General features: G+C 39.9%; 1 protein-coding gene across 1 annotated transcript; it reads right to left on the bottom strand.

The window, feature by feature from the left end:
- Positions 1–4,178: 4,178 nt before the first annotated feature.
- LOC104218408 (uncharacterized) lies at positions 4,179–13,846 on the bottom strand. The gene is made up of 4 exons (XM_009768895.2): positions 13,451–13,846; positions 6,247–6,405; positions 5,077–5,158; positions 4,179–4,536 (listed from the first exon to the last, which is right to left on the bottom strand). The coding sequence occupies exons 1-4, from the start codon at positions 13,784–13,786 to the stop codon at positions 4,388–4,390; spliced, it is 726 nt and encodes a 241-aa protein (XP_009767197.1). The 5' UTR covers positions 13,787–13,846; the 3' UTR covers positions 4,179–4,387.
- Between the last annotated feature and the right edge of the window lie 11,817 nt (positions 13,847–25,663).

Consider the following 25,663-nt stretch of genomic DNA (forward strand, 5'->3'; position numbering starts at 1 on the left):
CAAATATTTGAAATAAGGTTTTCTTCAGGGGGAGTAAAATGCGCGATGTACTCTTTTTCCCTTACTAAGGTTTTTCCCACAACGTTTTCCTTATAAGGTTTTTAATGAGGCAGCCAGCAATGCGTATTACTAAATATGTGTACTCTTTTTCCTTCACTAGAATTTTTCCCACGTGGTTTTTCCTAGTAAGGTTTTAATGAGGCACATTATCTTTTAATGAACATCCAAGGGGAGTGTTATAAATATATTATATTATGGATGTTCATTTAGTACTCCGTTGTAAATAAACTTCCTGAAGAAGCTTATCCATATGAGACTCCACCGTAAATATGTTTATCTATTTAAGCACTCTATTGTAAATAAGCTTCCTGAAGAAGCTTATCACTTCGATACCCAGTTATGGATAAACATTACCCCGGTAGAAGATTATCCATACCGGGTATAATAAGTTTATCCTTTTAGTACCCAGTTATGGATAAATATTATCCCCGGTAGAAGATTATCCATACCGGGTATAATAAGCTTATCCTTTCAGTACCCAGTTATGAATAAACATTACTTCCGGTAGAAGATTATCCATACCGAGTATAATAAGCTTATCCTTTCAGTACCCAATTATGGATAAATATTATCCCCGATAGAAGATTATCCATACCGGGTATAATAAGCTTATCCTTTCAGTACCCAGTTATGGATAAACATTACCCCCGGTAGAAGATTATCCATATCAGGTATAATAAGCTTATCCTTTCAGTACTCCGTTATGGATAAACATTGCTCTGAGTAGAAGACTATCCATATCTGGTATAGTAGCAGCTTACACAGCAGCTTTCTTTCTTCTATAAATAGAAGAGATTTCAGTTCATTATGTACATCAGTTTGAATTCGAATAATGTATCAGTTTCTCTTATACTTGTCTTTACTTTATAGTCTTTATTTTATAACAGTTAAGAATATTCTAAGTCAAAGAATATTTTCATTATTGAAGCTTTTCCTACTTTTTTTTTTTTGTTATTGAGGTTTAAATAGGAAATTTTGTATGATGTTACAATTTATTATGTATTTCTAAGACATATAATTTTATTAATTTTGGGAAAATAAAGTCGATTTTCTTCCCATTTAACTTAAAATTTTAGTAATATAATCAAGTTGGAATAAAGGGATCGGAGTAGAACTAAAAGAAAGTAAATGCAAGGGTAAAATTGTGACGTCCGCCAACAACTTTCATCTCAACTAACATATTAACCACTAGTAGATATTGTTATTCTAACATTTCAAAGCGGTTGGTCAAGTAGTATGTAGTGTCACCCGATCTTATAGCTAATCCCTTCAAATATCACAGCCCATGAAATAACCTTGTCTTCGCATCAATGAACCAAACGATCCCCGAGTGTGGATAAACTCGCACCGTCGCATCAATGAACCAAACGATCCCTGAGTGTGGATAAATTCGCACCGAAACAAACTACATAGTGATAGGAAGATCAAATTATTGTGCCGAAAAAGAAATATCCAAACAATCTGTGGTTATAAAAATAACATCTTCGGGCCACTTTTATATTTTCGTTAACTGGACTATAGAAAGATGATTTTTTAAAGTTACAAAAGAAAAAAAAGGGAGAAATTTAAAAATAGCCGGATTTACAAGTGGTCTGTCACGACCCAAACCGATGGGCCACGACGGGCACCCGGTACCTTACTCAACCGAGTACCAATTTAACGTATATTTCTTATTACATCATCATACACACGTGACATACATGCCTAATATGTCAACATGATCATTTATAAACTCAAAACATAAGCCGACAAGGCCGTACAATCTTTCACGTACACGGCATATGTGTACAAGCCTCTAAGAGTACATAAATGTCATAAAGGTCAGGACAGGGCCCTGCTATACTAATCAGTACATGTCCTAATCATACTGACCACATAAGCAACTCCAGAGCAAATGGAGCGCTCCAACACCTTCCGCTGAGCTGATAGCCTACTTGGAGGACTCTCGACCTGTCTATCAGGACTGCGGGCATGAAGCACAGCGTCCCCAAGCAAAAGGGACGTCAATACGAATAATGTACCGAGTATATAACACTCATAAATAAGTACATAACATACATGGAAGAAATATAAAGTAACGGACTCAACTTGTAAGTATGGCTAGCTCTGTAAATCATGAAATAATTATAGTGTCATGCATATGCGTATGAATGTCATGTCGTGCATAGGTACATGTTTCGTAACATCATCAGGCTTCTAAGGACATCCCATCATATCATCTCGGCCACTGTGGGCAAAATCATCAACGTATACCAGCTGATCAGGTGGTGGTGCATATATAACGCCATAACTTTTTTCCATATCCCATAAAAATATAATATACATATATATGCGTATATAACGCCGTTTGGTCATGGGTCAATGTGCATATGTAAATGCATGAAATGCACGTGAAAATAAGTTAATAAAATATCTCGGTACGTCATAAGATCATTATGTCTCTGATTAATATCATGAAATAAACTTTGCCAACTTACGTATTTTTGAAACCCATAAACAGATGATAGAATAATATGACACATGAGAGAACATGAATATACACATCTCTAATATTTCTACGAATAGAGTAATTTATGAAAGTTGTGCATTTGCTCGTTTCGTTCGTATAGATCATGCTAAAAAGAAAAAAAGAATAGCCTTTACATACCTGGAGTAGAAAAATACGTATGATATTTTAGAAAAAATTGCATCGTACTCCTTTAGAATTGCAAAATTATACGTTGTTACTGTGCCACGAAATCTTGTTGGTTGAAGGAATCAATTGTAGCGTTTAGAAAATGAAGAAATCTTTCTTCATGTCTGGTTGTAGAAAGTTTGGTTGAAAGACGTTATGTAAAATGGCTAACTTTGGTTGAAAGAAGAATTATCATTCTGATGGTTTTTGGTTTAGCCTTTACTGGATATGGAAAATAATAAAGTGAAGGTGTATCATTTTGCCACCTGACTTCTTTACAATGTGGCTAGTTGCCACGTTTTGAGGGAATGGCAAATATTAAACTTTATCCACTTATTAGTTAATTGGGTAATGTTCTGTTACTCGGTAATTAATCAATTACCCGCATAATTAAGAATTGTCTCAAATTACTTAAAATTCTACTTATTCTTAATACACTTTATATATCTCACTATCATGGTCACATGGTACCTTGTATGGTACTAGTTCATAAATATCGGGTATTAATGCTCGACCCGTATTTTACCCCACATGCCAAACATGGATGAAAATTCATTTTATTTGACTTGCTTCCCCTTTCACCTTCACGAATTTATTCATCACTTGTAAAATAGCATAATCCTTATAATCTCCAAATAATCTTTTACTTGGACTGATGTCAATTACCTTATGACCAATTCAACGTACAATACTACAGGGTGCAACATCATCGTAATTTAATACTGTGAAGCGTAACATCATCGTAATGTAATACTGCAGAGGGTAACATTATTGTAAGATATTATTTCATAGCATAACATCGACGTAAAACTGCGGGACGTAACATGGTCATTCAAAAATAGCCACAGTTTTAAAAGTAATCGAAATTTAGCCACTTTTCAGGTAAAGATAAATCTAAACGAAAACACTATTCAAAATACGAAAAAATACTCCAGCATAATATACTGAAGTTCCAGTATATTATACTGGAACTCCAGTCTAATATACTGGAGTTCCAATATAATATACTGGAGTTTGGAGCACCGGTGCTCCAGTCTCTAGTATATTATACTGGAGCCAGCAAAGTATACCGATCCCGCATAATATGCTGGAAGTTCATATTATGCTGGATCGGTCTCTGTTGCAGCAAATTAGTGGTTATTTTTCAATGACTTGGCAAACGCTGGCTATTTTTGAATGACCAGTCTGAAAACTGACTAAACCGTGCTATTTTAACGAAAAAAAGTGACTTTTGTGTTACAAACCTTACCTTGAATAACCACCGATGAAACTAAAACTTAGAGATAACAAGGTACAATCCATGGAAAAACATATAAATGAATACTAGGTAAAGATGGATATGGCAGAACTGAAGGTAAAATGCTGACAAAATTTGACAAGTTGTATGGATAATGGGTTCTCGAGCACCTTAAATAGTCCTCAATAGAAAGAAACAAGTAGTAACTGAACGTGAAACCAGAATACAGCTATATAATTATTTCTAATATTTTTGTTCTTTGAGGTATGTTTAGGTAACTGAAGAATGTCTAGAAACAATATTTCATGAAAGGATGTGTAGCTAGCTTGAAATATGTTCTAAAAAGCTTCTCTCACGAACCAATGTCAACCTACAACGTTATTGGTGAAGAGGATTTCTGATTGAACAAGCGTTTGTTACGCCTGCTCCCAGCCACCGAGCCTCGTCCCTGGGTCATAGTTTGTAAATAGTCGAAACTCATTGCCTAGTTTGCTCGAGTGATGTGGCCTAAAAACGCATGGACGTAAACCCAAGAGCTCTGTAGCCCTATCCATTTGCACTTCACCTGCATGTCCAAGAAAAAGAAAAAAAGAAAGAGAGGTTAAGAACATTCAAGGCATACACTGGTTATCTTCAAGACAGGATATCCTTCTTCACTTTCTCCCTTTTTTTCTCTCTTTGCTTTACTTCAGTAGCATTCTCACTCGCTTTTCTTCTAAAAAAATTTCTTCCTCTTTTTGGTTTGGAGACAGATGAAAGTCGATAAACCTTGTCTCTAAACCATTTGATGGTTTCGACTTTTTAATCAAACGTTATATTTGCTACTAACCTCCATAAAAGGTAGGGGTAAGATCAGCGTACACTCTACCATCCCCAGACCCAACTTGTGGAATTGCATTGGGTTTGTTGTTGTTGTTGTTGTAATATTTGCTACTATTAAAATTAGTAAGCAGCTTCATGACAACCATGAAGAATGAAAACAGGCAGAAATAACTACATTCAATGTTTAATGATCCTTAAGAAAAAAATAACTAGATTCAATGACCTATAACAAGACGAACGATGGGAGGCCAGGTCCCAAAACACCTTAAAATTCAGTATGTACCTGTGAGTAAAAGCAAGTAAGGTGGTCCTGGTCTCATGAGAAAAGAAATTGTTTGAGCGACTTTCTCTAAGCATTCCCGACTCTGAAAATTTTAAAAAAAGGGTATTGAATAAACCATCGCGTAAATGTCAAACTTGCACAGAGGTAATGACAATGATGTGAATAATTCACTTTCATAGAATTCCCCACTCTGAAAAATAAAAGAACAGAGGTGAATGAATCATCGTACAAATGTTAAACTTGCACAAGACAAGTAACGTCAATAATGGAATTAATTCATCTTCAGAATCACAACAGTGCATAAAAGCTGTAAGTTTTCTAACAGAGATAAAAGAGGTTAATTGAACGAGAAGTATCTATTCTTTTCTAGGTTACAAAACAGCCTTCTAATATAGCTGAAGATGCTCTAGAGGTCAGTTTCAGGCAAGCCTATCTTCAGGTTTTTTAAAGCAGGATCCTTGCATTTTTAGAGAGGTAAACCATGCTTATCTTGAGGCTTAGAGGTAACCCATGCTGACCTTGGAAATGCAGATTAATAGAAGGTAAAGACAATGGAAATAAAATAAAAAGGCAGAAGAAAGAGGTAAAGATAAAAATAGTGTTTGTGAGGCATGAGCAATTATTTTTGATAAATAATATTTATGAGCATTTTCCAACTAGATATTAATGCCTGTTGCCCGAAGAATAACAAATCAGAAAAACGAACAATCAAGGCAGCATAGAATTCTCTCAGTAATGGAGACCAGTAGAAACTGAAAAGAAGCATGAGGTTAATAGGTGAATTTTCTGATAGAAGAGAAAGTAACATTTGACATTAAGATGACCAAATTTAGAGAAGAAAAGAAAAGGGCAAGAATAAGATTCACTAAAAACTTGCATGCCAGACTATGGAACAGTCAAAATTTGGGATACTTTCATGCAAACTATGCAATTTTTTCATATACCATACCATCCAAAGGTGAGAAACCCATAACTAAGCAATGGATGATCTTCGACTATAGGCAAAATTCTGAATATAAGAAAGACAATTTATTTATAGATATCTCTTAACTATACAAGGGAATTTCAGAAATCAAATTAGTCACAAGTAAAAATGAAATATAGTACAAAAAAAGATACTCTTTAATAATCATAGAACCACTTCAGTATACAGCACATATCAGCTCTCACCAGGTAAGGAGGATCTGCAACAATTATTGGATATGAGCGCTTCAATGATGAAGGAAGATCTTCTGGTTGGTTGTAGTCGTAGAATGTGAACTCGCTTCCATGCTGTTCAAACCGTTTGTCATACTCTAAGAGTTGTGCTGGTACATTAGGGTCAATTTTCTGAAACCGAGTAATAAAACAAAGCATTAGAAGTTGGAAAATATATCAGTTCACCATGAAGAACTAAAGATCAGATAACAGGCAAATGTAAGAAGAACGTCAGTAATTGCTTCCCAAGCACTTCTACTAGTGCAATGACATGCTTGAAACAATATGACACAGATTATAAATTTCTTATATAATCCACAATTGTGCATGCAAATAATTTACATACACATATGAAGATGACATAGATATACACATAGAAAACCAAGGAAATATAGATGAATGTACACAGATTTTTTTTTTTTTGATAAGGCAGAAGATTTAGATGCAAGTTTTTGAAAAGAATTCCTTTTCTCATGTGGTTATTGCTTTTGCATGCTAACTCCTTTTTTTTAATAACCATGGTATTTCCACGGGATACCTACTACCTCCCAGCAGCAACAAATACCAGGTAACTCTGTCCACCAAGGCTTGGACAAATGGCAAGAAATCACCTACGCCCTCCGTTTCATATTAAATGAGGTACTATCCTTTTTAGTCTGTTCCAAAACAAATGACACATTTCTAAATTTGAAAATAATTCAACTTTAAACTTTTTCATTTTACCCATTTATTCTTAATGAGAAGCTTTTATAGCCACACAATTGTCATGGCCCCACAAACTTTTTACCCCTTAAGCTTTTAAAACCACAAGATTCAAAAGTCTTCTTCTTTTTTCTTAAACTCCGTGCCGAGTCAAACTACCTCATTAATATGAAACGGAGGAAGTACTATTTTTTACCTCCTTTGGGATTTGAACCTGAGACCTCATGGTTCTCAACCCACTTAATTGACCACTAGGCCAAATCCTTGGGTTCTTCGCATGCCAACTCCTCATGGTTGAGTGTTATCAAAGGCATAAAGCGCAAAAAAGCTCTAAGTCCGTTGGGGCTTTAAGCGCAAAGTGCAAATAAAGCGTGGGCTTTAATAGAAGTGGGCTTTAATAGAAAAAAGACGCAAATTGAAGAAAAAGTAAAAATATGTATATGTAGTCCAAAACCAATAATTATAAGCATGAATAACAAATATATGGGCAAAAAAATTGAAAAAGAATTACGATAAAGTGAAATATCAATTGTTTAGTGTCACCTTTTTCGGGATTACATTCATTGGCAAGGAAAAATATGCCTTAGAGCCTTGATGCGACATTGAAGTGCCCGTAAAGCGAGGCGACGCGCTCAACATATTTTGAGCCTCGCTTCAGGGCTTAGGACAATTGACAACACTGGGTTGTGAAATGACTTAAAACCTTGTTTGGTTTTTAAAACCAAACAAATTGCTTTTGGAACTGGGCTCAACTCAATAAGCATATGCACAAATCCAAATCAAGAGGATAGAAGATACAACACATAGTGCATCTATATATATAACATGACTCCTCTTCTGGACGAGAAATTAGCAAACAAAGCACCCCCATCTATAATAACTAGCTCTGATGCTACAAAATGTTAATAAATTGCAGTCAGCCTAGGTAAAGGAATCTGCAACACGTTCGGTACCAGCTCATCCCAGGAGGGCGATATCAGAAATCTATCAAGTCTAGACCTTGAGTTGGAATCCTCCGCCCTGGTCCAAGTAAACCTTTCCCCTGACAGAGGAAGATCAATGAGAAAGTGATCATTGATGAAGCCAGAAAACTCCTCCATGGCCCTCAAAATCATACTACACCCTAATCTCTCCTCCGAGAATCTAATAGTGTTGAAGTCTCCCTCTAGCACCCAAGGAATATCCCATTCCCCCATCATATTGGCCAGTTCCTCCCAGAAAAACACTCTGGACCCTTCTCCTACCGGTCCGTACACTCCCCAAAATCCCCACTCCACCCCCACTCACTCTATCTTTGACAAGAGCTGCTAAGGAAAAAACTCCCTTCTTAATGTCATTTACCTCCAAGCTTCTATCATCCCATATTAGAAGAATATCCCCAGCACTTCCCGCTGCCGGAACCCAGTCATATTTTACCCAACTACCTCCCCAGACACTCCTCACAATCACATCCGACAAAACTTCCATTTTGTCTCCTGAAAGCAAACTAGATTAACACCCAACTCTCTAACTCCCACTTTGATGATGGCCCTTTTGTTTGGGTCATTCATCCCCCTCACATTCCATGAAAGAATCTTAACTTCTATAAGAAACAATATCCCCCCCCCCTTCTCCCCACCCCCTCTAACCGAGCTCCCTTTCTCCCTGTCACACACCCGGCCCTTTCTCTGGTACACCACTACATCCCCTAAATTATTTTGCTTAACACCTTGACCCAACTCCCTCCCTGCACCCTCATAACAAGATTGTTGCTCAATCTCCTTCAACAGTTCTAACACCCTATCTTCCTTCCCTTCAAAAGAAACACCTAGAAACTTTCCAAAGTTTAATAGTTTATCCTCCATCCAGAAAGACATATCCCCTCCTCCAATCCGTGACGAAATTGGACAGGTGTCTTCTATATGTACCCTTTCCTTGCCCCTACCGAAGGAATACAAGACCATAGCATTGCTAGCAGTAGGAACTTTAGGTGCCGAAAGGATCTCACCCTTTCCTTGAGGGGTATCAATCTCTGAAATTTGCACCTCGCTGCTATAAGAGTGACCAGAAACACCAGTAGGGTAGCAGGAAGGGGGAGAGCATGGAACCCTTGGTGGCATCTTAACTGGAAATACTGGTCCGACACTAACATCAGATAGGGCATGCTCAACAATCTTCCCAGAAGAAGAAGAAGAAGAAGCTTGAAGTGTAGCCTCAACACAACTAAGCCTAGGAGCAGATGAGGGGGCGATGGAGCTGGGTCCATCAGAGGCGGGAGGGCGTGGAATAACAACACCATCTATAGCCGGTGTCGCCCCTGAAGCAGCGGCCATCGAAGAGGGGCGCAAGTCACTAGAGCTCGGAGCAGAAATGTCACTGTGTGTAGCACCATTGGCCGAAGGAGGAAGAACGACTGCTCCCATATGCTTAAGAGCCTTATCAGATGAAGCTTGAAATAATCTGGGCCCCTAAGGATCAATTCTAAATAGAATTGGGAAAAGTTGTTGGGCTCATGTGAGGAGGCCCAAGCCTATATTTGCTGAAACCTTGCATGGCCCTAGGATAGTTAGAAGATGACCGGCCTATTCTGCCTTTCCAGCCCGCATCACTAACCCATTCATGTCTTTTCCTCCTGTTGAAATTTTGTCTTCTTCTCCCAAAATCCGTGCTCCCTTCTGATTCGAGAACATGTGGTTGAAGGTGCCGGGATTTGGTGACAAGGTGAAAGAATGGTGGACAAGCTACGGGGTATTAGGGACACCTTCATTCCGTCTTTCGAAGAAACTTAAATTGCTCAAGGGAGATATTATTAGGTGGAATAAGAAGGTTTTTGGGAGGTTAGAGGTTAAAATGAGGGAGCTTATGCATGAATTGGGGGATCTAAAGAGAGGGAAAGGGGCGGGGAGTTAGATGAATTTGAGAAAGAGAGATTGGGGGAGGTTAAGAGGGAAATAGTCAAGTTAGCAATAGCTCAGGAGACTAGTTGGCGGCAAAAATCGAGGGCGCTATGGTTAAAAGAGGGGGATTCGAATACCAAATTTTTTCACGAGGTGGCGGTTGCAAATCGAAAGAGAAACTTCATAAAGTCCTTAGTTGTGGATGGGGTGAGGATTGAGGGGGAGGTAAAAGGGGCGATAGTGGGGTTTTATGAGAACTTATACAAAGAGAAAATTAGTTGGAGGCCGACTTTGGGGGGAATAGAGTTCAATCACATAGGGGAGGGAGATAGTGAGTGGCTAGAATGGCTTTCGAGCACGAGGTTGTGTCGAGTTGTGCTGGTGATAAGGCCCCCGGCCCTGATGGTTTCTCCTTGGCCTTCTTCCAGCTCTGTTGGGACACCATTAAGGGGGAGTTGATGGAAGCCATTGAATACTTCCATGTGAATGGTCTTTTCGAGAGAAGTATCAATGCTTCTTTTATTACTATTGTGCCTAAGAAAGAAGGTGTATCTTGTATCAGTGACTACAGGCCTATTAGTCTCGTGGGGAGCATTTACAAGATTATTTCTAAAGTGCTTTCCAACAGACTCAAAAAGGATCTTGACGTGTCTGTTTGTCCTCCCAGAATGCGTTTGTGGAAGGTAGGCAGATCCTGGATGCCGCTTTGGTGGCAAATGAACTTGTAGACTCCAGAAGGAAAAATAGAGATCCCGGCTTACTATGCAACTTGGACCTTGAGAAGGCTTTTGACCATGTCAATTGGGAGTTCCTTGATTTCATTATGATGTGGATGGGGTTTGGGGCAAGATGGAGGGGATGGATCAAGTTCTGCATTTCCGCAGTCAGATTCTCTGTCCTGGTTAATGGTAGCCCGTGTGGTTTCTTTGGCAGCTCCAGGGGTCTCAGGCAAGGAGACCCCCTATCCCCATGCTATTCATTCTAGTGATGGATGCTTTGAGTAAAATGATGGATCGTGCAGCGGGCGGAGGCTTCTTGAGAGGATTCTCATCTCCGATCGGGATGCCCAGTGCCTGAAGAGTCTCTCATTTGCTTTTTGCGAATGACACCCTGGTTTTCTGTGATCCCGATATGGATCAGTTGACCTACCTGAAGCAGGTCCTGCAGTGGTTTCAGATAGTATCAAGTCTCAAAATCAACCTCGGCAAGTGTGAGATTTTCCCGGTGGGTGAGGTTGCTAACATTGATGCTTTGTCTTATGTTCTCAGATGTAAGGTGGGCTCCCTTCCCACTACTTTCTCTCATTGGACGCTTCGCATAAGGATACTACGGTTTGGAATCCAATGATCGAAAGGGTTGAAAAAAGATTAGCAGGTTGACAGAAATGGTACTTGTCAAAAGGTGGAAAGAAAGTGCTCATTAAAAGCACTTTATCGAGTATGCCCACCTATTACTTGTCCTTGTTGCAAGCTCCTGTGAGCATCACAGAAAAACTAGAGCGGCTTCAAAGGAATTTTCTTTGGGATGGAACTAGAAAGTATCATCTAGTGAAGTGGCAGACAGTCACTTCCCCAAAGAAGTGGAGTGGACTTGGAGTAAAAGATCTTAGGGTATTCAACAGAGCTTAGTTGGGGAAATGCCGGTGGAGATTCGGGGTAGAAGAGCATGCTCTATGGAGGGAGGTCATAGTAGAAAAGTACGATTCCACAGGAGGGGGTTGGAGGACCAAGGCAATCACAACACCTTTCGGGTGTGGCATGTTGAGGAGCATCATGAAGAATTGGGAATCCTTCAGTGGCAAGATCTCTCACAGGGTGGGAGATGGAAGGAGAATCAGCTTCTGGAATCGTAGGTCGGGTGGAGAGGATACTCTGAGGGTCTCCTTCCCCCACGTCTTCAGAGTTTCAAATCAGAAGGAATTGATGGTCCAACAGATTCGTAAGGAGCATGAAAGGGATAGTATGGGACCTCTCACTTAGAAGGAACATGCAAGATTGGGAGATTGCGGAGCTCCAAGATTTATTGACACTGCTATATGGGCAAGACAGGCCCCGGCCATCTTGTGATTCTTGGAAATGGGGTTTGCGTGGCGATGGTCTGTTCACCGTAAAGTCCTTTTACCAGAGTATGTTGGTGAGAGAGAAGGCCTCTTTTCCATGCTCCTCGATCTGGATTCCTAAGGCGCCCACGAAGGTGTGCTTTTTTGCATAGCTAGCGGCGAGGGGAGTGATTTTAACTTCTGATAATCTGCGAAAGAGAGGAATTACACTTGTTAGTTGGTGTTATATGTGTAAAAGCTCAGAGGAAGAAGTTAATCATCTTTTGTTGCATTGCCCTGTGTCCTCGGCTTTGTGGAGGGCGATCCTGAACCTTTTTGGTGTTCAATGGGTGATGTCAAGCATTGTAAAGGAAATGTTATATAGTTAGGCCAGTTTTCGTAGAAGAAGAAAGCAAAAGGCGTGGAAGTTCGCCCCGTTAGCTTTCATGTGGATAGTTTGGGGGGAGAGAAATATGAGAGCTTTTAAGGGGATTAAGTCTCCTTTTTCACATCTTAAGAATAATCTTTTATCTTTGATCGCGTTTTGGTGCACTCATATAACCCCTATTTGTATAGAAGATTGGGCGTCTTTTGCAGAAAATCATGTTCCGATATAAATTCTCTAATTTTTGGTATACTTTCAGGAGTTCTCTCCCTTTTGATTAATACAATTTACCTTATCAAAAAAAATGTTAATAAACTGCCCCTGTTCTTCAAGATATCTCTAATGCTATATATATTAGTAATGAACAATCACTTTTTCTCAAGTTTATTCCCGCTAACATATTTTTCTTGCAATGAAAATCCAGCTCATATGTCTTAAATCTTATTAAATTCCCATCTTTGTCCTTCATTCAATCAAACAAGCATATATTAGTGGTTCTATTTCAACAACTAATTTTTTGATCATCTTTACAAGGACAAAATGATTTCATTTTAATAGCTTTTTTGAGAGAACAAAAAAGTACTAGTAACTTGTTTTACTGTCTAAACATAAATGACAAATAGTTATAAATTATATAAGTTTGACAACTAAAATACACTCAATCATCAACTAATTGTAAGCCCTGCTAAATAAACGAACAACGTTCCCCAATCAGAATTTCAAGTACTATTCTTTTTCTTTTTATAACAGAATAATCGTTGTTTCCAGCAATTAGCCTGCCCTCTACCTTCTCTATCTAAACGCCAGATAGCAGGATTCAAGCTTGTGACTTGCGCCTACCACACATTGCGCTGTACTGCCTTCAGCGGCGGAGCCACAGCCCGCCACAGCCAAGGAAGCAGGTTTAATCAAATCAACTTCGTTAGAAACTTGTTAAAATTCATGGCCCAGCCGCTGACTACCTTTGTTATTGAATAAAGCCCCAGGGCCATGAATTATTCTTCTCATTTTTAGGAAATTTTCCATAAGCTAATTTTCTTATCAAAGATGAAATTAACAATATTCTTAGATTATTTACTGTGCTTTATCGGTTTTACTTACTGTGAAAAAAACTATAAGCAAGATATTTTGCGCTGTAAGAGTAGAATTGAAATAATAAAGCTTGAAATACCTTACCTTGAGGTAAGCGTAAAGCGTGGGGCAAGCAATGCAAGCAACCGCCGGCGAATCAATCGACCGGCAAAGAGCGAGGACTTCAGCGGCGACAGTTTCAGCTGTTTCGCGGTCGTACCAGAACTGGCTGAGCCGCCAATCCTCCGTCACAAGCGCCACGTCATCCTCCGCCTGTTGCTCCACCGCCGCAGCTGACGAAGCTTCCGCTAGTGCTCCGTTCTGTTCCGCGAGGAACTCTTTAAGTGCTTCTAGTGCGTGAGAGCTTAGCGCCGGCGTATCGTCGTCGCCGTCGGCCTCTAAAACGACGTCGTGGTGTACGGTGTCTTTTGCAGTTTCCATTTTTGCTAAACCCTCGCGACCTCGGAGCTTTTTTACAATTTTGAAATTGAAAGAAAGGAAAAATTATATATAACCCCTCAAAGTATGGCTCATATACACTTTAAACCTCCTTGAATTTTGATTGAGACTCATCTCTTCAAGTGAAGTACTTTGCTCCTGACGTTTATCATTTTTTGTGTCAAATTGACTTCTATAACAGTTGATAATAGTTTTTTTTTTTTTCTGTGTCAAATTGACTTCTATAACAGTTGATAATAGTTTTTTCCTTTTGTCTCATAAGTCAAACAAATTTCAGTAATAAATACTCAAACGCTATCAAAAATATGTACAATGTTATAAAACAATGAAAAAGAATAGTGCAAAGAAAGAGAGAGAATTCTTATTGGTTTTGGGATTAATTACAATGGAATAGAACTCTTCTATTTATAGGAGAAAAATGACTTAGCCACCAAGTAACAAACTCTAAAATATAGACATTCATCTTAAATAAAATTCTATTTATAACACTCCCCCTTGAATGTCTATTCAATGGATAATGTGCCTCGTTAAAACCTTAACTAAAGTAAAATCCAGTGGGAAAAAATTCTAGCGAAGGAAAAAGAGTACACATATCTAACAATACGTCTTTTAGTTGCCTCATTAAAAACCTTGCAAGAAAAACCCAGTGGGACAAAACCTTGTAAGGGAAAAAAAGTACAACGTGTATTAACTCCCCTGATGAGAGCATCAATTCACATCTTTGAGTCTTCACATCCTAGTCTTGTGCATTAGCTTCTTGAAGGTTGACGTCGGTAGAGATTTGGTGAAATAAATCAGCCATATTAATTCCAATCAATATGTTGCACCTTGAAAATCCTCGCTATCACATTATCATGCTTATAGTTATAGCAAGATACAAATGTGCACAAATTACACTTAGGATGTAGTACTTCATGACCAAGAATTCTATATGCTTTAAACAATTTAAATCCTTCAAGGATTGTGATATAAGTTAAGTCATAGAAGCCATATGAATGGACTTTAGATGCATACCAAGTTTTTATGTCATGCTAGATATAAGATAGATAAAAATGATTGTACACACCATTGACTTTATACTTTCAAGTGTTTAAACTGCAGTCCAAAACTATATGTCTTTCGTATGAAACCAATTTTGTTCGAATTGTATCTCTTTCGTTTGGCCAATATTTTTTGTGTTTGTATTCGACAAACTTAAGATCCTCATCTATACTTGGCGCTATCATATATGTCATCGACGAATATTTTATATCGGTTCTAATATATTTTTCATAAAGACATAACATAGAGATCTCTTAATTCATATATTCAGGTACCTGAATCTCTCATGAGATTTTATGAAGTGTTATGTCATGTGATCTTCTAGATCACTTGCCTCCTTTATTATGATCATTTGCTCAGCTTCTTTATCAAGAAGTTTATTTGAAACCGATTTGTCTATATGATTTAAGCGTACCATAGACTTTGTCCTTCTAAGACTTAATTGGAGCATTTGCAATGAGAATATAGTTACTTTCTTTGGGCCAGCAAATGTGTTTGGCATGCTTTGCAATATATTGCAAATGAATTATCCTTTTATGAACTTCAAGTTCATATTATCTTATTCGAGGATCCAAAATGTACACATGATAGTTCGTTCCACGTAACTGTTTCTCAATTGTTTATCATGTTTCCCCCTCATGTTAGAAAAACTAACTTTTTTCCTCAATTTTGGAAACTCATCTTTGTGTGTTATGGTATTAATCAAAATATACACCGCACATAAATAATAATAAAAAAAGATGAAATTATTTGGTTCCTAACCCTGAACCACTTGTGAGGGGAGAATGTAATATACTTTCGTATATAACGTATATCAAACTTATATACGTAACTTTGTTCTCATAAGCAATAGTTTAGCTATTAAGTGGAGGCACTCAATAAATTATTTTGCTAAATCAACTGTGATGTAAACCAACTTATCAAGATAAACTATCTTGAATAAAAAATCTGGTATATGCTCTAAATTAATTATGGAGCAAGTTACCTCGCAAACACCAGGTTGCAGGTTAGTAATAATCGCACACGTAAACTATCTCATAGATGCATCTTATGTGGTTTACATGGCAGGTGAATGGGAACATATTCACATTTGATATTTCCAGCATTCATTGAATTCAATCCCAATTCTAGTTGGTTTATTAATTAATGAGAACAAGCAACATAAGAGAATTCATAAAGAACTTTCTAGTTATTTAATATTTACTGATCGAGGTCAAACCTGTACTACTATGAAGTAGCAAGAGAGGTCGAAGCAGCTTTTACCCGAGAAGGTCGGGATCGATTTCCACAGGGAGCTAGATATTGGAGTTGAGTTTATATCTAAATGGGAGTTGTGTAATTATTCCTAATTGCACTTCTAAATATTGTTTGTTTTGATTTTACTTCTAATTTTATATTACTAAGATGCTAAATTAGGCTAAGTAAAGCTAAGATTAAACTATTGAAGGTTGTTCAAATAGATAAAAGGCACTAGGGTAGTGACTTTCTCCTAGGTGGCTAATTGACGGATTCTTGAGTCTAAGGCTAGATTGTCACATTTGGGGAGTAAGTATGGTATAACCATTGCATGATTCTACTCACTCTATACCTCTCGGTAGTTCGAGTGATTTTGCCCGAATTAACTTTCTCAAGACCAATTGGGTATGATAATTTGTGCAAGCAATTGAGGTTCAAGTCGGGTATTACTATCTCTAGATTTAACCCTTTAATTGGGGCTATCAATCTCTTGAATACGCCCCAATTCCTTGTTGGACCAATTTCATGGACTTATGCTCTCTTTCTCAAGAAGAGCCAAAGTCTACTAGGCATAAACTAGTGTTTGCAACCACTAATTCAATATTAAAACCCTAAATTAGTCCAAATATCAAACACTCATAGATAATCAGGCATCAAAACACAAGACCCATCAATTACCCACACTAGGGTTGAGCCACAACCCTAGCTAATGGGTCTAGCTACTCATGATTATAGAATAAAACAAAGAAATAGATGAAGAAAAGCCCATCATAATTAATTACTAGATAAAACTTGAAGATTCAATAATGAAATTAAGCTAAAATTACTCAAAATGGTAAAAGAGAACTATTCACGAGCGCAGCTCTACGTCCAAAAACAACTGATTACCTAAAAATGGGAAAAGAGACTATTTATTCTAGGCTGAAAATTCTGGACAAAAATACCCCGGCGGGGCTAGTGCGGACCGCACAAAATCGAGTGTGGTCGTACTAAGGCTCTTGGCTGAGATATGTGCTCTCTGAAGTTGGTCATCGCGGACCGCACAAAATGCACCGCAGATGTGGTGGCTTCTGTTGCGGTCCGCACAAAATGAACCGCGGACCGCATTGGGCATAATCCTCCAATTGGCAACTCTCTGATCTTGGGCTCTGCGAACCGCACAAAATCAAGTACGGCCGTAGTGAAATCATTGCGGTTCGCACAAAATCCTTTGCGGCCGCATTGCTTGGTTGCCTAAAATGCATGCTCTCTGAACTTCATCTTTGCGGACCGCACAAAATGGTGTGCGGCTGCACTGACCCTGTTTGACTGAGCTTGGCCTTGGTCTTGGTACTTGTGCATGTTTCACTCCTTTTTGAGCTGGTTTTTGATAAATTGTCACCTTGTTGATCAAACCCTGCAATCAAGTACAACATGTGAGCCTTTGCGACTATTTTGTACACATTTATAATCAAAACTTAAGCAAGAAGGAGAGTAAAATACATCATAATCCCTAGTTATCAACTCCCCCAAACTTAAGCTTTTGCTTGTCCTCAAGCAAACAAAATAAGACTCACCCCTTAAGAGTAAATCCAAGAAAATTCAGCCGACCTAAAGTGACCTCATCTAGCATCAATTGGGACTAACAATTGCCCTCAATTCAAATGAATCATTAACAACATTCACTCTTTTAAACACCATGGATTTAGTGCGACACAAGAGCATCAAGAGTTGACTCAACACATCAACGAAACTCTTTCTATTACTTTGGTCGTTATGGAACCCAAACTTACACATCCTCAACTCTTCCTAAGCAAACCTCACCTTTAAGATAGTAGCACTCAGAACGAGGTTAATGGAAATACACTCATCTCTCTCAAGGGAAAGTCACAAGTCCTACTCTAAGTACCATATGCTTGCCCCTTATGTGAGTCACCGCTAATGTAAGTTTCATTCAACTCAAGATCATATAGGGCTTTTGTGGAGACATAGTGAAGGCTTTTGGTTCAGGGTAAAAAATGTTTGGTCTAAGTAGGTTCCATCTTCCCTTTAACACTTCTTTTGCTTCATTTTGGCATGCATTCACTTGACTTTTTAAGTCATTTCACTTCTTTCTAAGGGGTTAGAGAGACACACTGTCACTCTTTCTTGTTCATTTCAAATCTTTTCTCCTTTTTCAACTTTCCACACCTTTCATTCTTTGCTTTTATTGAATCCCTTTTATTCATTTCTACATTGAACAATCTTTTTGTCTTTTTGATTTTCTTTCTTTTTCATTGCCTTTCCTTTTCTTCATTTTGTACCTTTCTACCACTTTGTTGAAATCCTCGTCTCTCCCCCCCCCCAAACTTATACTTTTGCCATATGCTAAAGAAAGATCGGGTGCAAAGAGAGGGTATCTTTAGAACGGGTAAAGGCTTGTATCGTGGTTCTTGAACGAAAAAGGTCTAAGGCTCAAAAGGGTTGACTGGGGATTTTATTTTTGGTGGGCTATGGAAGTGTTCAAGATATCATTTGGATCAAGGAAAGCTTATAATCATGTCTCAAGTCAAATTACACTTAGGATTTCGCCTAGACAAACATTCAAGGCAAATTCTAGACCAATGGCTCGGGACTTGCAATGCAATTTCTCACCACACAAGCTATGGGATCGCTAAAGACATAGAGTCGGGGCCCACAAAACCTTAGATAAGATTTGAGCACATATTGGTCTCGAAAAGCCACTTGATGATTATCGGCCAACACAAGTCTCAAGGTCACAACTTTCACCATCCTATACACAACGATTTATTTTTTGACCATAAGATTAAAGGCAAATGTGTTAGGCCCAAGTGAAGCTTTCTTGAGGCACCCTTACCAACTAACTACTAAAAGCAAAAAAAAATAGACTCAAACCCTTAAGAAGGTTGTCATGCCATCCATCATCGGGAAGAGCCACCCGGTTCACACAAACTCCACCTTTGAAAAGAATCGTGGCATTAAGAAAACCAAAAGCTTATTGCAAAAATTCAAAACAAGAGCTACGAACATAAATAAGAAGCTAAGAAAGGAAAAATGCAGAAAGTAAAAATGAATATGTACAAGAGGGGATTTAATCGAATATACAATAGGGGAGATGAATATATACATGAGAATGTAACTTTTATATACAGACCCAAGGTAAAAAGTATGAAAAATGTAATGAAACGCTAAAATTATATACTTACCAAAGATAAAAAAGAAAGAAAGAAATCATAAAATCTGTCATATATACAGTCATCCAAATCCAAGTAGGGTCTACCCCCTCAAATGAAAGTTCGCATTGTCCTCAATGCCAACTAAGCAAAATAAACACAAAAATAGATGAACAAGGAAAAAGAGACTCCCTATGGGCCATCCGTCTGCATGAGATCCTGAGTATGGGTCCCTGGGTCCTCTATATGCTTGGGAACCTATGACTGGCTCCCTGTGGTTTGTGGCTCTGCTGGGGTCCTGGGCTACATCTTGAGGCTGACTGGAGGAAGTCTCTGGCGGATCCGCCAACTAGATAACTGCATCATCAGACTAGGGGATCACCCTCTTCCTCTTGGGAGGCCTTTGGGACTCCTGCTCTGGCTGGGGCTGGGCTGCTTAGTACTGGGGCATGCAATATCAAATCTAAAGGCAGGTGATCCGCCTTCAATCTCTCAACCTCGACCCGAAACTCCTTCACCAACTCTTTGGAAGCCCTAGTCTTCCTCATCTTCTTGGCCTCCCTAGCAAGCTCCTTGAGAGCCTTTCCATGTGAACCAACAGCGTCCGTGAGCAATTTTTGAGTCTCTAGGATCCAGAAGATCCTTGAGAGTGTCCTCAATCGACTGTGGGACCTATGGAGAAGTAGCTGTCTACATCTAGTTGTTGATGCTGGTGAGGGCCTGGCTCAGACGGTGGGCAGTCAATGGATAGGCAGTGGTGGAGGGTATCTCTGGAGCTGAGGAAGTGGATGGGCCTGAGGCCATGTCTGCTGAGATGGAAGGAGGCTGAGTAGGAGCCATTACCACTACTGGCTCTTCAGACTAGCCAGTCGAAGTAGTGGCTTTGCCCTTGAAGTGCTTGCCCTTAGGGTTGCCATCACCCTGGAGGCTATACCATGAGAAAGGTGCCTTTGCCTTCACTTTCATATCAAACTTCCACTTTTCCATATCTTGGTCCTTCAGGTACATGGTTAGGAAGTTAGGGAAGAGATAAGATCTATCACCCTCATTCACTACCCGTGTTATGACCCGGGACATCACATTCCCGACATTGATCGCGTACCCTGCCATGATAGATGCAACCAGAATCGCCCGGTGAATTGGGAGTGAGTTGTCGTGGGTGGTAGGGTCTAGCCTGCTGCACACAAATGTCGCCCACCCCTTAGCCTCAAAGTTCAGTGTTCTCCTCAATATCTTCACCCCCGTAGTCAACCACTCGGGGGTGGTACCTGGGATTGCCAAGTACTCCGCCAACCACGGACGAGCTTCTTCACCCAACTTCATCTTGTACAAGTACAGTGACTCATCCTCCTCCGTGAAGCCTAAGTAGTACCCTTTTTGATGTGGGCCACGTTGGTGTAGAATTCTTTCACCAAGTGCTCATTGGCGTCATCCACCTGCCCTGTGAAGTAGTCCCATCCAGATATATCTCTGAATTGCCTCAACATATTGGGGTTGTGAGGCAAAAGATCCTGGGTGATAATTTTTCTTTCAGGTATCAACCTCTTTTCTGGCCACCACTCTCTAAATTTGTGGTAGGCAATTTCACTAACGAACCAGTCCTCCCATGCCTCCGGTTCCTAGTCCTCTCTACCCTACCAACTTGGGGCTCACCCCCTTTTGCTTCTTCCCATTCTTCTGCTACTGCACCCTCTCCGGATAGTGAAGCTACAAGAGAGGTGGAGTACTCATCCCCACTGCCTTCAGCTAACCCTTAGACGACTCAGAAGATATATGAATTGAGTCTTGGGCAGTGGGGGATGCTGGAGGTGTATCTCTTAACCGGTTTCTCTCTATCCATCAGTCAAGATAGTATTCCGACACTGAATCTGAAGATGCCTCCCGGGAGGGCTCATATTCACTCCCCGACTGGTCAATAGCCCTGTCTGCAGCTTTTATGATCCTCCTTGTGTTCTTTATATTTTGTCGGGCTTGTGGGGTTAATTTTATCATTCCTTGCTTCCCACCCCGGGAGGACTCTCCTCTTCCTGTTTGTTTACCACCTTTGCCTCTTGATTTTACCATTGTCTGCAACAACATTCATTCATGCTTTGTTAGTATCCATAAAACCAATGAAATTCAAGTTGCAGAATAAAAATGTTGCAGACAGTATAAAGATTTCAAAATGTGGACCACACAGAATGCAGTGCGGTCGCAAAGAGGCCATTGCGGACAGCACAAAATCCATTACGATCCCCACAGAGGTGGGGTTCAGACTACCTACTCTTTGAATCTATGCACCGCGGACCATATAAAATGGCAATGCGGTCTGCATTGAGGCACCGCGGACCGCACAAAATCCAATGCGGCCGCGGTCCTCAAATGTTCAGCTTTCAGGACTTTGTCATTGCGGTCCGCACAAAATACCATTGCGGATCGTATAGGGGCACCGCGGACCGCACAAAATCTAACACGGTCCGCACTGAATGCCCAGCAGCAATACCAACCTAGGGTTCATGATTTGATCAGTTTTAGTCCAATTTTTCATCTATTGATGAGTCCCTAAGTGTTGGTTCAGTATTTTAACTACCTAGTCCTACTTAAAAAAATTAACTAACCTAAGTTACAAAATTTGAAAGAAATACAGACAGGGAAAGAAGAAGAAACAAGAAAACAAAATTCAAAGAAAATAAATAAATTAAACAACTAAGAAGAAGTTAATGTTACCAAAAATGAGATGAAATGCTGAGTAATGAACTTGAGTAGTTAATTTCGTGTAGATTAAAGAGATGAACAGTAACTTTTGTGTTCTGAGAGTAAAGAGTTCGAAAAGTTTAAAAGGAGGGCCTCAGGTCCTATTTATAGAAAAAGGTCCTGGGCCCCAGCTCACCTACCCATCGCGAACCGCACAAAATGGCACCGCGGTCCGTGGTGCTCAGAATCATGAAGCACATACAAGTCGACCACTGCGGTTCACACAAAATGCAATGCTGCCGCAGTGGACCACCGCGGACCGCACAAAATGCAATGTGATCGCGGTGGAAAACTTTAGAGAGTCCCAACTTTTGACAAATCACCAGTGCCGTCTGCATTGATTTCTTGCCCCCGCACAAAGGTCTTTACGGCCGCACAAAATGAGTGCGGTCTGCATTGACAACTTCAAAGAGTGGTCATTTTCCAACTTTTTCCTGCATTGCATCAACACAATCCTACAATATCTCACAACCAGTCAGTCCAAAAATAAATCCTATACTACAATGAAAATCAAACAAAAACAAGAAGAAAAACACATGGGTTGCCTCCCAAGAAGAGCCTGATTTAACGTCGCGACACGACGCAAGTTACCATCAAATCATTTGAGATGAAGAAGTGCCACCACGTGGCTGTCATTAATTTTTCCCAGGTAGTGCTTGACTCTCTGCCCATTCACTCTGAAAACTTCCCCATTTTTGTTCTTCAAGTCAAGTGCACCAAATGGGGTCACAAACACCACTTCAAAAGGTCCACTCCATTTTGACTTAAGCTTTCCCGAAAACAGACGAAACCGAGAGTTGAACAAGAGAACCAAATCACCCACTTTGAACTCCTTGCTACGAGCATATTTATCATGAAGGTACTTCATCTTGTCCTTGTACAAGGATGAACTGGAGTAGGCATGGAATCGAAATTCATCAAGTTCATTAAGTTGCTCCACACGAAGATTTGCTGCCACATCCCATTCAAGATTTAACTTCCTCAAAGCCCACATGGCCTTGTGCTCTAACTCAACCGGTAGATGGCAAGCTTTCCCAAACACTAACCGATACAGAGACATACCAATCGGAGTCCTGTAAGCAATCCTATAAGCCCATAGAGCATCATCCAACTTCTTTGACCAATCGGTCCTATTTGCATTGACCGTCTTTGACAATATACTCTTGATTTCCCTGTTTGAGACTTCAACTTGGCCACTTGTTTGAGGATGATAGGGAGTAGAAACTTTGTGGTTGACACCATACTTTGCAAGCAAAGTGTCAAAAGCTCTATTACAAAAATGAGACCCCCCATCACTTATGATTGCACGAGGAGTACCAAACCTTGTAAAAATGCTCTTCTTGAGAAATGCAACAACACTCCGACCCTCATTGTTGGGTAGAGCCACGACTTCAACCCACTTTGAAACATAGTCAACCGCCACAAGAATGTATGTGTTTCCATATGATCTAACAAACGGGACCATAAAATCAATGCCCCATACATCAAAAATATCAACCTCAAGAATGGTATTGAGAGGCATCTCATCTTTCTTCGAAATTCCACCCGCTCTTTGACATTCGTCACACCTCTTCACAAGTTCACTTGCATCTTTGTACAAAGTTGGCCAATAAAACGCACAACTAAGAACTTTGGAAGTCGTCCTCGCCCCGCTATGATGGCCACCATAGGGAGAGGAATGACAAGTCTCCAAGATACTTAATTGATCTTCCTCTGGGATACACCTTCGGATCACACCATCCGTGCAAATCTTGAACAAGTACGGCTCATCCCAATAGAAATCCAAACTATCCCGTTTGAGCTTCTTACTTTGGTTAGAAGAGAGCTCATACAGGATTATACCAGTCAGAAGGAAATTAGCAACGTCCGCAAACCATGGCATACCATTCACCGACACCGAAAGGAGTTGTTTGTCGGAAAATGAATCATTGATCTGTAGGCCATCATAAGGCCTCCCCTCCTCCTCCAAGCGGGACAAGTGGTCCACCACTTGGTTTTCACTACCCTTCTGGTCCATAATCTCCAAATCAAACTCTTGAAGTAACAAAACACATCGCATCAGTCTAGCTTTGGAGTCCTTCTTCGTCATCAAGTATCGGAGTGCGACATGATCGGTATGGACTATGACCTTGGCACCCATAATATACGGCCAAAATTTCTCCATTACGAACATAATAGCCAAAAGTTCTTTCTCGATCACCGTGTAGTTCACTTGAGCATCATTCATTGTCTTGCTCGCATAGTACACTGGATGAAACATTTTGTTCATTCTTTGATCCAAAACTGCCCCAACTGCAACATCGCTCGCATCACACATGAGCTCAAAGGGCAAGCTCCAATTAGGTGCAGTGATTATAGGAGTGGTGGTTAACTTGTTCTTGAGAAGTTCAAAGGCTTGCATACATCTCTCATCGAACACAAACTTGACATCTTTTTCCAATAGTTTGCATAAAGGGGTTTACTACCTTCGAAAAGTCTTTGATAAATCTCCCGTAGAACCCCGCATGCCCAAGAAAACTTCTAACTCCCTTGACAGAGGTAGGGGAGGGAGCCTTGAAATCACATCAATTTTTGCTTTGTCTACCTCAATACCATGCTTTGAAGTTTTATGCTCAAGAACTATGCCCTCTTCCACCATGAAGTGACATTTCTCCCAATTAAGAATAAGATTGGTTTCTTCACAACGGGCCAAAACTCAATCAAGATTTTTCAAACACTCATCAAATGAATCACTCACAACACTAAATTCGTCCATGAACACATCCAAAATATCTTCCACCATATCGGTGAAAATGGCCATCATACACCATTGAAATGTAGTCGGTGCATTACACAACCCAAAAGGCATTCGAGAAAAGGCAAAGGTGCCATATGGACAAGTGAATGTGGTCTTTTCCTGATCTTCCGGAACAATCAAGATTTGGTTGTATCCAGAATACCCATCCAAGAAATAGTAGAAGGCACGCCCAGCAAGTCGGTCTAATATCCGATCAAGAAAAGGCAATGGAAAGTGATCCTTACGGGTCATTTTATTCAACTTGCGGTAGTCCATGCATACCCTCCAATCGGTGACGGTTCTAGTAAGAATCAACTCATTTTGTGAATTTGCAACCACGGTCATGCTACCTTTCTTCGGTACACATTGCACCGGCGAAGTCCACGAGCTATCAGAGATGGGGTACACAACCCCGACATCCAACCACTTGATCGCCTCCTTTTTCACAACTTCTTGCATTGCCTCATTCAACCTCCTTTGATGTTCCAAGGAGGGCTTTGCATCATCTTCCAAAATAATCTTGTGCATACAGAATGCGGGGTTTATCCCCCGAATATCAGCTAAAGTCCATCCAATTGCCTTTTTCTACTTTTGAAGCACCGCCAATGTAGCATCAACCTGCATGTTAGTAAGACAAGAGGAAAGAATAACTGGCAAAGTAGAACTAGGGCCTAAGAACTCATACCTGAGGTGTGGAGGCAACGACTTCAACTCCAACACCGGAGGCTCCTCAATTGAAGGTTTTGTTGGTGGAGTCTTCCTATTTTCAAGGTCCAAAGATAGTTTCCTAGGCTCATAAGAGTAAGAGACCATCCCATGTAAAGCGTTCACACACTCCACTTGGCCCTCATCATCATTGACATCAAGATTCAACAATACTACTTCTAGAGGGTCCTCCACATTGATCATTGCACTGTTGTC

Source organism: Nicotiana sylvestris, chromosome 12, assembly GCF_000393655.2.
Source record: "Nicotiana sylvestris chromosome 12, ASM39365v2, whole genome shotgun sequence".
In the NCBI taxonomy this organism is placed as follows: domain Eukaryota; kingdom Viridiplantae; phylum Streptophyta; class Magnoliopsida; order Solanales; family Solanaceae; genus Nicotiana; species Nicotiana sylvestris.